At 39.0% G+C, this 16,417-nt stretch overlaps 1 protein-coding gene across 1 annotated transcript in view; it reads left to right on the forward strand.

Moving 5' to 3' along the window:
• The window catches only part of DMD (dystrophin), a 1,970,015-nt gene that overhangs the window by 1,656,828 nt on the left and 296,770 nt on the right, over window positions 1-16,417 (forward strand). The window contains exon 59 of the mRNA XM_059385278.1: window positions 42-188. Within this exon, the coding sequence (XP_059241261.1) occupies window positions 42-188 (147 nt within the window). The remainder of the gene's footprint in view (window positions 1-41; window positions 189-16,417) is intronic.

Here is a 16,417-nt window from a genome sequence, read left to right on the forward strand (position 1 = left end):
ATGTTCTCATTTTCCAACTTGCACTTGACTATTTCATATAGGCGCTTCGAGGAGAAATTACACCTCTGAAAGAGAATGTCAGCTACGTCAATGACCTTGCTCGTCAACTCACTACGTTGGGCATTCAGCTGTCACCATATAACCTCAACATCCTGGAAGACCTGAACACCAGATGGAAACTTCTGCAGGTAGGCACATTATGAGCATTGCAGTTCCTTGATACAACAAGAGGATATATGGCTAAATCTTGTTTGTAAGGTACAAGAAAAGTAGTTTCTGTGTGATGTTCTGGATAATATTTTGTGAATGTAGAGTATTTTATACTATTTAGTAACTTCCTACAGAAATTTTTTCAGACCTACTAGTAATAATTTTTTTAAACAACTTAAAGTTAGACTTTCCTATATCTTGCAATAAATATGGGAAATAGTGCAGAATCATGACAGACGGACTTATTTACTATCATACAATTACTTTGTACTATTATTGCTTGGATTCTTTAAACATCTTTTATCTTTGGAATCCTAATTCAAACAACAGTCAATGATAAGACATATTCTAAAATCTTTTTTAAAAGAACATGTGAACCATGAGAGACTATGGACTCTGAAAACAATCTGAGGATTTTGAAGGGGTGGGGGTGGGAGGTTGGGGGAGCCAGGTGGTGGGTATTAGAGAGGGCACGGATTGCATGGAGCGCTGGGTGTGGTGCAAAAACAATGAATTCTGTTATGCTGAAAAGAAATTTTTTTTTTTAAGTAAAAAAAAAAAGATTCTGGGACAATAAAAATAAATAAACAAATAAATAAATTTAAGAAGAATAAGGGGAAAAAAAGAACATTGTGGGGGCATCTGGGTGGCTCAGTGGGTTAGGCCTCTACCTTCGGCTCAGGTCATGATCTCAGGGTCCTGGGATCACGTCCTGCATCGGGCTCTCTGCTCAGTAGGGAGCCTGCTTCCCCCTCTCTCTCTGCTTGCCTCTCTGCCTGCTTGCGATCTCTCTCTCTGTCAAGTAAATAAATAAAATCTTAAAAAAGAACGTTGTGGGTGCCTGGGTGGCTCAGTGGGTTAAGCGTCTGCCTTTGGCTCAGGTCATCATCCCAGTGTCCTGGGATCAAGCCCAGAGTTGGGCTCCCTGCTTCGTGGACAGTCTCCTGCTTCCTCTGCCACTCCCCCAACTTATACTCACTCTCTCTCTCTCTCAAAAATAAACAATCTTTTTAAAAAAAATATAAAAAGAACATCCTATCACAAACTTATATATATGAAGGTTTTTCATAGGTTTGCTGAATAAATATAGGACCAGAAGCATGCTCAAAGTCACACTTACTAGCTATGGGACCTTGGGCAAGTTATTTAAGCTTTCTGTGCTTTGGTCTCTCATCTGAAGAAAATGTGGATATTAAATGTTTCTAAAATACCAGTCTATTATTAGGACAAGTAAGTCAAAAGATGTGGGAAGTGCTTAGAACAGTATACATAGTTACATAGTAAATGCTGTATAAATTCTAGCTCTTGGTGTTATTGCAGTTATAATGATGATTATTATTATAGCATACAAGTTTTGGAATCAAACTTACTGAGTGACCTTGAAGCCACTTGTCCTCTCTGATTGTCAGTTCTCTCGTCTCTAACATATTTGCTGTAATAGTAAACAAATTAGTTCACGTAGAGCTGTTAGTACAGTACCTGGCTCATAATAAGAACTCAGAAAATATAGTGTGTGTCTCTGTGTTCCCCATGTGAGGGACACTGTGTAAAATACCCCAAAACCCTCAAATTGATTTTACTATGGAATTAGAGAATTGTTTTGTCTCCCTCTCCAGTTTCATAGGGTGCAGACATTATGCTTCTGAGAACGGAGAGGAAACTGAGTTTAAAAATATTTGTTTTCAGTGTTTTAATAAGAAAAAATGATAAAGCAGATAACTTTTTATATTGACAGTCCGTTTAGCAGTGTGATTGAAAATCCTGTTGAAGAATTGCTAGATCTTTCATAAAAACAAGTTCCAAATTCAAGACCTCTTGAGATCTCCTATAATGTAATTCTTGTTGTGATGGATAGTTTCAAAATATTTGTATGATAGACTGTTATAAGGGACATTGACCAAAGCAAGCAATATAGCTAAGCAATTATATGCCTTTCTATGTCTATTAGTTTCATAGTGGCTAAGTACTATTAAAACCTTATCAACTTCATCCTTAGTATGTTTTTTTTATTTCTTTTCAGCGTAACAATATTCATTGTTTTTGCACCACACCCAGTGCTCCATGCAATCCGTGCCCTCCCTAATACCCACCACCTGGTACCCCCAACCTCCCCCCCCCGCCCCTTCAAACCCCTCAGATTGTTTTTCAGAGTCCATAGTCTCTCATGGTTCACCTCCCCCTCCAATTTCCCTCAACTCCCTTCTCCTCTCCATCTCCCTGTGTCCTCTATGTTATTTGTTATGCTCCACAAATAAGTGGACGGGACTGGAAGAGTATGTTTTCCACTTTAAGCATAAATAAGAAAAGTAATAAATGTCCATGGAAAAGCAGTGGCCACATTTGTTCTCTTTAAGCACTCTTGAACTGTATCTTAAAATTTCTTTTGAAGAACCAAATGCTGAGTGCCTGGGTAACTCAGTCGGTTAAGCATCTGCCTTTGGCTCAAGTCGTGATCCCAAGGTCCTGACATTGAGCCCTGCCTCAGGCTCCCTGCTCAGCAGAGAGTCTGCTTCTCTCTCTGCCTCTTCTGCTCCCCCTGCTTATGCTCTCTCTCTCCCTCTCTGTCAAATAAATAAAGAAAATCTTTGAAAAAAAAAAAGAGCCAAATGCTACATTTGCCTTCAGAATGTGGTATGATTTATGATCGTGGCACCTAAGGTTACAGATGAGATCAAAAGATTATGACTGATAAGGAATTTTTTTTAAGATTTTATTTATTTATTTGAGAGAGAGAGAAAGAGAGTATGGGGGTGGGAGAATCAGAGGGAGAAGCAGACTCCCTGCTGAGCAGGGAGCCTGATGCAGAACTTGATCCCAGGACCCCATGATCATGACCTGAGCCAAAGGCAGTCACTTGACCGATGGAGCCACCCAAGTGCCCTGATAAGGGAAGTTTTTAAAGATCAGTACTAAGTGAGTCATTATAGTAGCATTCTTTATTTAGATGTAAAGTATGAGAAAATATTAATAGCCTAAGTTTTGCTCATTCCTTAGAATGAATAAAGACTTGGTTATAATTGTAGGGAAGTACATTAAAGGAGTTGATGTAGTAAAAAAAAGGACGGGAGTGAATAGTATTAGCCCTGACTTCAAACTGAAGCTCATTCTTTGACCATGTTATCTTCAAAAAGCCTTTATCCTCCCTCAGCTTTAATTCCCTCATTTATAAAATGAGGCAATCCATTTGGACTCAGGTCATATCTAGCTCAATCCTATGATTCTATTTCTGGATATCTGGGGAGGAGATATGCATATGACAAAATTTAGTTTAGAATCAATACAGTGGCTTCCTCTATTCACGTTATAGAGGTTGCTCATGGGGAATTGTGTTTTTCCTTCTTTCATTTTAACTTTTAAACCCTTCATTCCAAGCCCACATATACACAGCTTTCTCATACTAAACAGCTCGATGAGTTCATGGTACATGCTCTTGTTGTAGCAAATTTCACATGTTGCTATTTTTGGACATGACCTTAAGGATAATGCTTGAAAAGTGTTTTCAGCAGAAAGCTGATAAATCCAAGGTTTGGGGTTGCACATAATTGAGTCAAATGGATTTCATTTTTTTTCTTTGACCATAACTGTAACCAACCTGCTATTATAAATGGGAGTCCTTGTTCAGAAAGTGAACAAAGCAAAGAAATGAGGTTCACATCAAATAACTTCATCCGCATTACTGGCAGAGCAAGTCATATGCCCTGTTAACAACATTTTACAGTTAGAAGAATGTAACTGACCAAAGAATCACCTACCATCTGTGGAGGGAAGCTGGAGCCCATCATCATTATGACATTCTATTTCTAGAAAAAATAAAAAATTTAGTTGTTTACAATGCTATGTCAGTTATGACATCTTGATAAAAAAAATTAGTACAAATTCATCTCTGCTTCTTTGTCTACTGAGACAGAGAAAAATTAAGAAATAGAGAGTTGGAGTAGTGGGAAGGCACATATAAACCTAAGAAAACCTCTTAAATTTGGGCAAAATAGTACAATAGAAGAAAGTGAGTTACACAGTACCAGGCTCTATCTACTTGATACCAGAATATCCTGGGTTTAATTAGACAACCCATTAATTTTTATTTTAAAAGAAAGCCATACTGGTTTTTTTTTTTTTAGCTATGTGTAGTATCAGTCAAAATGATAGAAACAGATAAACCATGTATATATGACATCAACAGCAGAGTAAGACACAGTCTTGATTTATCTATATATCAAAATAGTGTAAAGAGAGCTCAGAATTTATTTGGAATGCACAAATAGAAGTTTAGAGACATTGGTTTCCCCATTTGAAACTCTGTCAGAATAAAATCCTATTTTCTGCCTCAGAGTGGACTCACTGGTTAAAATGTTTGCCCTAGACCACGTGACTATGTGTTTTGGGCATAGGAAACCGTCATTCCTTGTAGTGAGGAGGAGTTTTCATGTACATTCCCTCATTTAATCCTCATAACATAATGATGATGCCTTACAATTACATATTATCACTATTCTTTTTTACATGTAGGGAGACTGAGGCTTAGACAGAGAAACTGACACGGTCCCAGTCACAAGCTTGTAAGTGTCAGTCAACGTGTGAATCCTCTCTTCTGAACTGTGACCACCCCACAGCCCCTTCTGTTTCCTCTTATCAAAGTCCTGTTTAGTTTGGACTTCACAGAGTCATACTTGAAAGCTAGTTAGGGCATCATGGGCATGAAATACTTCACTCTTTCCCTGCTTCTCCCCTCTTTTGAATAATTCTCAGGGATATTAACTTTGAAATCTCCCTTTTACGAACCAATGGATTAATGAGCCCAGCTCAGTGTACCCCTTAAAATCCCACCAGTAGTTTCAAATATAAGACATTAGAACATTACATTCTTCATTGTCTTTAGAACTCAGCAACCATCTTAAAATCAACCAAAAGCTACTTTAATGAATTAGTTCTGAAAGCAGAACCAATGCTAATATTTGACCCAATAGAAACGAGTATCAAAACCAAATGGGAAGAAAATTAAACTGATGATAAACTTTTCTAATGTTGAAGCAATGGGTATATATATAGCGACATAATCATGCGCTTTACTCACCAAGCAGCAGTACTATAGGGGATATTCTCCTCCAGGGAAGTACCGCTAGGGGATGTTCTAACCGTTTCTCTGCATTACGAGTAAACCCATGAAGAGCAACAGAAGCTGCAAATACACTTTAATATAAAGAGTACATGCTTTATTGACTGTGGGATGTCTGGAATGTAATCACTTGAAAAATATTGAACATGAAGATATTTCTAGGCATGATATTCTTTAAATATGTTTAAGGACAGTATCATGAATTATGTATGCTTTTAAAGGTTTCCTAAGATTCTTCCGAAGTCATGCAGACAATTATATACTCCATCTTCACATCTGTGTTAACTTTCTGTCTCAAGGATGTAGACCCTCATCTTCTGCAGATCCCTGTGTACGTAGCAGACACTGTAATTGTCCTATCTGGTCCAAAGACATCCTAACCAAAATCTTCTTTCCTGCTTATGCCATCCTGGGAAGAATTTTATAGATGGGTTTTCTCTTAATACTTCCATAAAGCCTCACTCTTTCTCCATGTTATAAAAAAATATGCTATTGTGACACTAATACTATAAAAGTGGTACCTTTCAGATCTCTGACTTATAAATTCTACAGTATTTTCTGACCAAGAATTTGGTCTACATAATCAACAAAGATGAGTAAGACTGTAGAAGGACATGGGATCATATGTAGCTGGCCAACAGAAATATTTGCATGGCTATGTTTTCTAAAGATTTAACCAGAGTTTTAATTGAAAAATTAAAAATTCCAGCAGAGCAGCTTATGATTTTTACTTTGGTGAGATAGGTTTTGAAAGCAGGCTGCTGTCTATATATATGTGTTTGTCCTTATCATTGAGCACAGGATTTGATCCTTTCAATGTGTTGACAGATTTTGAGCGTTTTCTTCAGACTCTTTTCTTTATTTTTAAGGCTACTGTACTAAGCATTTGGCATTACGGGGTCCCTTCTAGGCGGGGAGCCTAAGTGAGCTGTGCCATCTGCTCTTACAAATAATGTGGACCTATTACTAACTGAGGGTAAGGAGAGGATATCTGACTTCAGTCCCTTTGGTTGGGCAAACGTTGTTTCTACCAATGTCTTCTTAGCATGTCCTTTCTTGGCTGTTTCTTTAATAATACCTAAAATGTTTCTGCCTGTGGTTAGACCTCAGAACCCAGGAGAAAATGATGAGACTAAGGCCATTCTCAAAGGAAACGTGTTTTCCTCCATTAGTGGTTCTCAAATGTTCATAAGCATCAGAATCACCTAAAGACTTATTAAATCACTGGGATCCACTTCCGGAGTTTCTGATTCAGTAGGTCTAGCTCTGGAGTTGGACATTCTGCCTTCCCAGCCAGCTCCCAGGTAAGGCTGATTCTGCTGATCCAGGGACTACACTCTGAGAACCATCGTCCTACATTAAGTTGGCCAAATACGGCCAACCTTAAAAGATTTTAAAAAGTGTCTTCTGTAACATACTTTGAAAAAAGTTTATGGTTACACTGTGGAAAATAAGCCTAATGCCATGCAGAAAATTCTGTATTAGAGGAGTGTTACAGTGCTACAGCAACCTGGAAACCGAAGCCCTTAACTTGTCTTCCAGGCAGAAAGAGGAGGGTGAAGGGAAATTTCTCGTAGATTCCTTTTAGTAGGATTGAGATGTTGTTAAGTGTCATATACATATCAGGTTTCAAAGACTCGGCACCAAAAATAAAATATTTTTATACTGGTTACATGCTGAGGTGATAATATTTTTATGTATTTGGCTAAGTAAAATATATCATTAGAATTGATTTCACCCATTTTTGTTTTTATGATTATTCATCCTTGGGTATTATTCATGAAGACGAACAAAGTGAGCCTGTTGCTTCAAGTAAAACAACGGGCACTGTTTCTTTTTACTTTTTTTAATGTGTCTACTAGAAAATTTAAAATGGCATATTCCTCTCTCATTATGTTTCTTTTGGATAGTACTGGTCTACAACAAAAAGCTAGCATAGATGAGATTCAGCTGCAGAGCTCATTAAAATACCCTCACCACCACCCTTCTCCCGCCCCAGGATGTAGGAGGCATTAGGTGAACCCTACGATTCCCTCTTTCTATCGAGGTCCTGGGAGAATCTGTTGAGATGTAAGTAGTACTTCCATCATGAAGGGATCCTCTAGTTCTTGGAATGTTAATAAGGGATCCACGGGCTTGCAAATATTGGAATCCACTATCCAAAAATATTGCAGTGCTGTAGGAAAAATGACCCTAAGGCATTCTAAACTGTAAGTAAAAATATTTCAACTACAATGGTAAGTTTGATGTGTCCCCTGACTGGAGTTTTTAAAAAGCTGAAAGGGAAGGAAATGAGAAGAACAAAGAGGAGAGAATGTGTTTGTTTTAGAGAAGGCTAGCTCACAGAAGGATTTGTTGACATTAGGAATAGAATGACCCATGAAAAAAGGATAATTAAGTTCTAAGAAAACATCTTCTCAGTGAGGAGAGAGCAACCATTTATGTTTAGCCTCATCTCTGTTTAAAAAAATAAATAAATAAAAAGGAAGTGCACAAATCCCTTTAAAGCTTTGAAGGAATGAGGAATGAGGAATGGGTGCCTCTCAAAAGCCCAGGATAGCTCTGGCCCTTAGAACACACTGAGGTCAATGTGTACTGTCAACCTTACCTTCGTTTACCTCAGCCATTGTGGCTTCCAGTGTTTTTACAGCCAATTGAACGTTATTTAGGAAGAATGACACTGCAATTGCCTAGGTAACCTTGAAAGTAAGGTTGACCCAGCTGCTCCAGATTGCAGCCTCCACACTCCAAAGAACAGTCTAGTTTTCAAGGGCATTCTCTGTTGTGGGGGGTGGGGGGGGGATGGGGAAAGGTCATTGCAATGTGTGGGACTAGAGGGAGGAAAGTGAATGATATAGGGGGTGTTACCAAAAAAAAAAAAATTATATGGGATACAAAATGAAGCCAGTGGAAGTCAAAGAAATATTTATTGGTTGAAGAGAATGAAAGGCATATTAATTTTGTCCGAGCTTTTTATAAAGTGAATCCAGACCTTCATGAAGTTAGGTTATCTGATTGCATGGCCTCTCTGTCCTCCTTAATTCCTGATTTGTTTTCATCAGGAACTGTTTTTGCTAGCTGTGAAGTTAGCCACTGTGGTAATCCATATAGCTATTGTCGTGTTTTAAAACATGTCACGTGCCCCTGTGAAATGTTTAAACAGCAGCTTTATGGACGCCCGTATTTCTTTTCCTTTCTTAGTACCGCTCATTCCTTTTCAGCAACACGCATATCATCAAGAGTATTTAAAACTTTCATTACGCTCCTGCTTTCTTTTCCCTTCTTTCTTCTCCTGCAACCGCTGTTTGCCCTTCCCCCGATTTTTCCCTAATTCATTCTTTATTCTTTTAAGGGTCCTTCGTTCTGCAGCCGGACCTCCGTCCTCCGCCGCAGCCTGCCTCCGCCCCGCCTTGTTTGGGGCACTTGTTTTCCCTGGCTCTTTGCCTCATTGCTTTTCCCACTGTCCTGCTGCGTGTGAAGCACTCGGCCAGCAGCTTCTCCCATTTCCCATGCTACGTCACGCACAGCACTCAAAGGGCTGCTGTTCCCACATCTCCACCCCAAAGACTCCCCCTCTCCTCCTGCCCTGCACATTCCTCTAGAAATAACCCCCTTTCAGACCATACGAAAGGCTGAATGTTAAAGCCTACTCCACAAGGAACTCTGTAAGAAACTGGCTTATGAAACTCAGAATTGCTGTGTTTAAAGGTCAGTGCCACAGAGTGAATTCTAAGTTACTATAGTCTATCTTAGTGTTTCTTTTTATTTTTACCAGTGCTTTGGGGTCCTTAAAATAATGGTCATCTGGATATAAATTCTCTCAATTAACATATTCATTAGTTTCAAAGGTAGATATGTAGATGAAAAATATAATAAATTAGAAAATGGTGTTTCTGTTAGAAATACTCTTTTTACACACAGCCATACTTTATTTGGCCAATGGGTTTGCACCATAGAGATTTGAGAAAAGAGTTGAATTTAGTGAGAATTATGCATTACTGAAATTAATAATGAGCACTTACGTGGCAATACTGCATGCTATTCACTTTTCCCAGCCCTTTTACCGGTACTAACACTTGTAAGCCTCACAGTTACCCTAGGAAGTAGATTCTATTTTTATCTTCATTTTACAGATGAGGAAAATGAGGAACCAAGAGGTTAGGTGGCTTGTCTGAGTTCAGTAGCTGGTGAGAGAGCCAGGATTTGAACCCAGGCAATCTGGATGGAGAATTTGTGAGAACTACCAACTATACAATGGCTCCTCTCTGACAGAAAGTGAGACTGACATGATAGTATTTCCTCTTCATTTACAATTCAGCTCTTTCAACAAAAAAACACGACTTCCACCTCACATTTATTACTTTGTCAGGAATCACCTACATCAAGAGTTTAGGAAATGTGGGTTTAAAGTAGGATGATTATATGCATCTCAGACCACAGTCTCAGGAGTAGATCGTTTAACCCAGAACCTGAATCATTCACAGATTAAAAATGAGACTCTGTCAGGGCACCTGTGGGTTCAGCTGGTTAATTGTCCAACTCTTGATTTCAGCTCAGGCCACGATCTCAGGGTTGTGAGATCGAGGCCCGCATGGGGTTCCTCACCCTCAGAATTTTCTCTCTCTCCCTCTCCCTCTGCCCCCACCTCTCACTCTCTTTTTCTCTTCCTTTATCTCTCTCCCTCTCTCTAAAAAAAGAAAGAGAGGGAAAGAATCTCTCATTTATAGTACCAGGAAAACTTCATCACCAAACTCCTCCTGAAATGAGCAGAAACACTCCTTCATTAAATAAATATTTTCCAGGCAATAAATATTTTTCTGCCATCTACCCGCTGCCAGACTCTGTGTTGGATAATAGGCATGCAGTTGTGGAAAAACCAGATACTGTCTCCGCCCTCATGGTGATTACAGTTTCTTGGGAAGATACTCATTAATAAAGAAAAATCTCTCATATAATGATTACAAATCGTGGTAGGTATAGTGAGAGAAAAATGCAGGGCATATATAGTGAGGACCTGTCGTGTGTGTGTGTGTGTGTGTGTGTGTGTGTGTGTTGCTGTGACGGTGAGAGTTAGGGAAGGCTGATCAGGAATACTTCCTAGAGAAAGTAGCCATTTAACCAGAGCCTACAGGATGAACACAAGTTAACTAACTGGCTTTTCCATTCATCTGTAGCTTTTACTTTAAATGGCCTGGAGCTTGTGACTAACTATAAACAGAGTAGTAAAATTCTACTGTGCAAATTTAATAACTAGGAATCATTTGAAGTAATGGACTGCAGAGTTAACATATAATTAAGTCATATTGGAAGATTTCTTATCACACTGTATCACAGAGAGCATCCTGTTTGAATTCTTCACAGCACTTATGAAAATCTGTAGCAACGTGTGTTTGTTGACTGATTTATTGCAAGTCCATCTCCGGTCCCCAAGGGGCAGCTCAGTGCGGAGCCCTAAGCATTTTATCTACTGACACGTGGCAGTGTCTACATAGTAGGCATTCAGTAAGTATTTCTTGAATTGCTGAATGCATGAAATGAAGTAAAAAATGTTATTAAAAACTATAAAATAAATGGAAAGTTGTACCACAGGGGAAAAATTAGGAAATGAAACTATCATTTCTGAATAAACAGTATTCATGCCTAGATCTGTAGATTCATAAAGTTAACCAACACTTAAAGAATTTTCCAAAGATTCCAAAAAGAGAAATAATTGACCAAAAAGTAAATATTTATCTTTTCCTTTATGGTGAACCAGATTCACTCATATCCTAGACTTTTTTCAGCGATTAATGAAAAGTGTGCTCTGAACAACATGGAATATACTTAATGTTACCTTTGGAGGAAATTAGATAAAAATAGCTTCCCTTTATTCACCTCTTTTTTTATTGGAGGTCTAATTAACATATAACATTATATTCAAGTATACAGCATAATGATTTGGTACTTATATATATCGTGAAATAATCACCACAGTAAGTCTAGTTCACATCCATCACCATGCCTAGTTACAATTGTTTGTTCTCATGAGAATTTTTAAGATCTACTCTTTCAGCAAGTTTCAAAAATGTAATACACTATTGTTAACTATTGTCACCATACCGTGCTTCACATCCCCATGACTTACTTACTTCATAACTGATAGTTTGTACCTTTTGACCCCCTTCCCCTTCACCCATTTCACATCCACCCTCCATCCCCCACCTCTGGTAGCTACCGGTCTGTTTTCTGTATCTGTAAGTTTGTTTTCTTTTTAGATTGCACATATGAGATCATATGGTATTTGTCTTTCTCTGTCTGACTTATTTCACTTAGCATAATGCCCTCAAGGTTCATCCATGTTGTCACAGGTGATAAGATTTCATTCTTTTTTATGGCTGCATAATGTCCCATTGTGTATATACAATCTCTCTATCCATTCATCTGTCAGTGGACACTTGGGTTGTTTCCATGTCTTGGCCATCGTAGGTAATGCTGCAGTGAATGTCGGGGTATGTATATCTTCCTGAATTAGTGTTTTGGTACCTTCCCTTTCTGATAATAGCTTTCTTGAGGTATAGTTAACACATCCACATTTAAAATGTACAAAATGGTAAGTTTGATAAATGTATCAAACTGAGGGACACCTGGGTGGCTAAATTAGTTAAGCAGCTGCCTTCGGCTCAGGTCCTGATCCCAGGGTCCTGGGTTCAAGTCCTGCATAGGGCTCCTTGGTCAGTGGGGAGTCTGCTTGTCTCTCTGCCTCTGCCTGCCACTCTGCCTGCTTGAGCTCTCTCTCTCTTTCTCTGACAAATAAATAATAAAATCTTTTAAAAATGTATATATCTGAGAAACCATCACCACATTCAAAATAGTAAATATAACCATACCCCCAAAAGCTTCTTTATGCCCCTTGGTAATCTCTCCCTCCCGGCCCTCCACTGCCTCCAAGCAACCACTGATCTACTTTCTATTAATATAGATGAATTTGCATTTCCTGGTTTTATATAATTGGGATGTACAGTCTTTTTGGTCACATTTCTTTCAGTCACCAGAATTAATCTTGAGATTCGTCCATGTGGTTACATGTATCAGTAATTAATCCCTTTGTTGTGAGCAGTATTCCATCTTATGGAAACACTCCAATTTGTTTATTCATTCACCCTTTAATGGCCTCTTGGGTTGTTTCCAGTGTGGGACTTTATAAAAAAAGCTGCTCTGAACATTCATGTAGAAGTCTTTGAATGGACTTTGTTTTCATTTCTCTTGAGGAAATGCTTGCGGGAAGGAACAGCTAGATTTTGTGGTAGGCATGAGCTTCATTCATTAAGAAAATGCCAGACTCTTTTCCAAAGTTGTTGGACCATTTTACATTCCCACAAACAGTGTATGAGAGTTCCAGTTCCTTTGTATCCTCTCTAAAATTTGACTGTGGTCAATTTTTAAAATTTTAGCCATTTAAATAGCTACATGGTGGTATCTCATTGTGGTTTTAATTTGCATTTCCCTAACGGCTAATGCTGTCTTCTGATTACTGTTGGCATGGTAGAACTTTTCTCATCCTTTTATTTTTAGCCTATTTGTGTCTTTGTATTGAATGTGCATTTCTTGTAGGCAGCATATAATTGGATTTTGCTTTTTTTCAAATCCAATCTGATTTCCTTTAATTGGGGGATATTTGGACTATTTATATTTAATGTGATTATTGATGTGGTTAGGTATAAACCTATCATCAAGCTATTTGTTTTTGCTTCATCCCATCTGTTCTTTGTTTGCTTGTTCCTCTTTTTCTGTCTTCCTTTAAATTAATGGGAATTAATGAATTCATTTTATCTTCTATGTTGGCATATTAGCTATATGCCATACAAAACTCTCTGTTTTGTTATTTCAGTGGTTGCATTATGGTTTATGGTATACATACATCTTTAACTTATCATAGTGTACCTTCAAGTGGTTTGAGACCACATCACATATGGTGTAAGAACCTCTCAATAATGGATTTCCAGTTCTCCCTTTCCAAACTGTGTACAATTGTTCAATCCTTTGGGGTCTTTCAAGATTAGGTGGGATTAGACTGACAGTATAGGGCTCATTATCCCCCACTAGTGAGGCAAGACCTTTCCGTGTACTCTACCCAAGGCCCTGTGAGTCATGAAGTTTCCAGGATGTCTTGTAAGGAACAGACACTCCTTCCTGCCATGTGAATGCTGGACCCTGTTGTCTCTGATACCTCCTGGTGATTTTTCACCACATACATGCTAAGTACTACTCTGCTGAATACCTGAAGGAGACCCATTTCATTCCCACCAGCAGTGTATGGGAGTTCCAGTTCCTTTGTATCTCCAGGGTTCTCTGCTTCTGAGAAACTCTGCTCTCTGGGCTCCTTTCCCGTGAACTCTAGCTAACTTAGTCTTCTGTGACTCTCCGTTCCAAATTCTCAGCCCTCAGAATCTGCCTCCTTCTGGGTTCTTCTTCTGCCACATTGTGAACCAGAAACTCTCTCAAGGTAGTAAGCTAGGATGGTCCTGGGGCTCACCTCATATGTTTTCTATCTCTCAGAGGTCACTATCATTCCTTGCCTGGCGTCCATTGTCTTATACTCCAGTGTTGCATACATTCATCCATGTTGGAGTTATTTCAAGACAAAGGGTAAATTTGGTCCTTATGACCCCATATTGTTTACTAGCAGAGGTCTGAAAGTATCTTTTGAAGCACAGTTTTGTTTTCTTCTTGATTTGGAGATCATGTGCAAAGAATGTTGGAAGAAAATAGGTAATTAGCTGATAATGTGCAATCCTTCAGACATAGAGATGCTATTACTCACTTACCAACATTGCACATACTCTGGTTTTCCTTTCGCAATACCAGTGATTGCCTTATACTCTAGCCATCATACTTTTTGCCTAGTTGTATTCGGGGCCTTGCCTTTTCAAGCAAGTTGGCTAAGCCTCAGGTCTTGGTCTGTATCTAAAAAATCTGATCAGAGCCTGAAGCCAAGGCTAGGTAGCAAGGTGCCCCAAGCATCAATCAGCCAACAGTATAGCTGCTAAATCTTTTAAAACCGCTGAATATGTCATTGTGCTTTATTGCATGGAATTACTGAATATTTTAATATTCCTAACCATACACTTCAACAGTCATTCTTTAACAGGTTCTACTTAATTGTTCTTAATACTATATCATTTAATAACCAGTGTGCTACCATGCATAAGGTTTCTTTTTAGGAAAGATGGCCAGATAAAGTTGTTACCGCCCATCACTTTAGAGGATTTTAGTTCACAAAGTCCAGAAGTCCAACCCTTGATTTTACAAAGACATCACCTGATATGTCATAGTTCACAAAGCTAGTTAATAATGGAACCGAAGCCAAAAACTTGCTCTATATTCTCCTCACACACCCTTGAGTTTTCTTCTTAAGAAGGCATTCTTCAGTCTAAATATTCTGCATTCTAACACATGTTTTAAAAGAGATTCCTCATCCAAACCCTGCCAGCCTTGCAGAGTCCATGTGAAACAATGAGAGCAAGTCTGTAAAAGGGCTTCAGAAACTAGTAAATGCTATACAAATGGAAGTTCTATTATTAGAACCATAGTTCATGTCTATGAAAGCTTGCTCAACTTTTTTTCACTTTTCTGAACTTGAATATGCAGTATCTTTTCTAATACATTTGTTCATCCTTTATAAGAATTTAATCCTTTCTGCCCTGCTGGGTTGCAAAAAGAGGGCCTCTCTTCTTTTCTGGAATCTATTCATATTTTATAGTATTCTACATCTCACGGGTTCCCACTAAACACATGTCAAATAAAACTGGACCAAAATCCCTCTACATGTGTTAGGGAGAAAAATATTCCAATCCTTAAAAAGAAAAGGTATTTTCAAAGATTAGATGTGGTAACTCTTGCAACAAAATCATTTTAGTCATTTGATGCATTGTACTCGCATGCCTTGGTTAAAAGGGAACCAATTTCTACAAATATAATAATTTGTAACAATAGCTGCCTATACTAGCAGGGGAGAAAAGTGATATAAAAGCGTAGTCATGAATTTCAGATTCATCCCCTGCTTTTGGCATTCCTTTCCTCTGAATTATAGCGTATGTTTCTTTATTATCTCAGTTTGACTGAGTCTTTCCAAATATTCACTTCTACTCCCATCAATAAATATTTACTGAACTGCCTCTTAATATCCTTGTCTTCTTGTAACGCAGAAAACCTCACATGCGGGTGGATTACTGTATGTAGCACTTAGGAAATATAAAAAGAATTTGAATTGCCGCAGACGAGGCAGACACCCCAGTTCTCGGGCGTGGCTTTTCCATCAGACACTTAAATGTCAGGGGCTATAAAGCCACCTCAGGGCCATAGTCATGGTGCTGCACTCAGGAATTCTAACATTAGCCTTTTGAAGGAAGCCCATCATTCATCGTGTATCTCCGGACATTTCCGTGATGTACATAGAATTTTGGTTGCAGAGTGACCTTTCTTATTCCTGAGTGCTACCTGCTGCCCATCTGCTGAGTATACTCCATTAAGTTCTTTCCTTCTCCATGGATAGTGGCCCCTTTCCTGCTGGGCAAATTAGATGCTAATCCTAGTCACTCCCTCTACCTTTCCAGCCTTTTCTGCTCCAACACCAAGCATGAGAGATCTTAGCTGGTAGGTAGGATCTATCTCTGGAAAAGTGGGATAACTTGTCCTCTCTTAGGCCCCAGAGGAATATTGTTTAATCTCCAGGGTACAGCAGAGACACTTATATATCCCTTTCTGTGAATCTCCTGCCTCTATTGTGGACATACACACCCTTCTCCCTTGCCGGCAGAGACCTGGCTTGTTCAGGAATTACCCGGCCCCTGGTGACCGTGTGCCTCAAGGGAGGCCTCGGCCCTAGGAAATGCACCCTGATTGTACTGACCCAGTTCATGGTGAGCTGGTGGTCCCAGCCTCCTTGGCAAGGATCGGACCTGGGCATTTTATGCAGTTTCGGGCAGTAAGATAAAAAGGGAAGTCGGCCAAGGGAGCATCAGAGAAAGGCTAGCCTTCCTCCAAGGAGCTTAAACCAATATTCTTCTCCTTTTGGACATTGTGCTTACTTTCCTCTACATGGAATGCTCTTCCCCA

Source organism: Mustela nigripes, chromosome X, assembly GCF_022355385.1.
Source record: "Mustela nigripes isolate SB6536 chromosome X, MUSNIG.SB6536, whole genome shotgun sequence".
NCBI classification, from domain to species: domain Eukaryota; kingdom Metazoa; phylum Chordata; class Mammalia; order Carnivora; family Mustelidae; genus Mustela; species Mustela nigripes.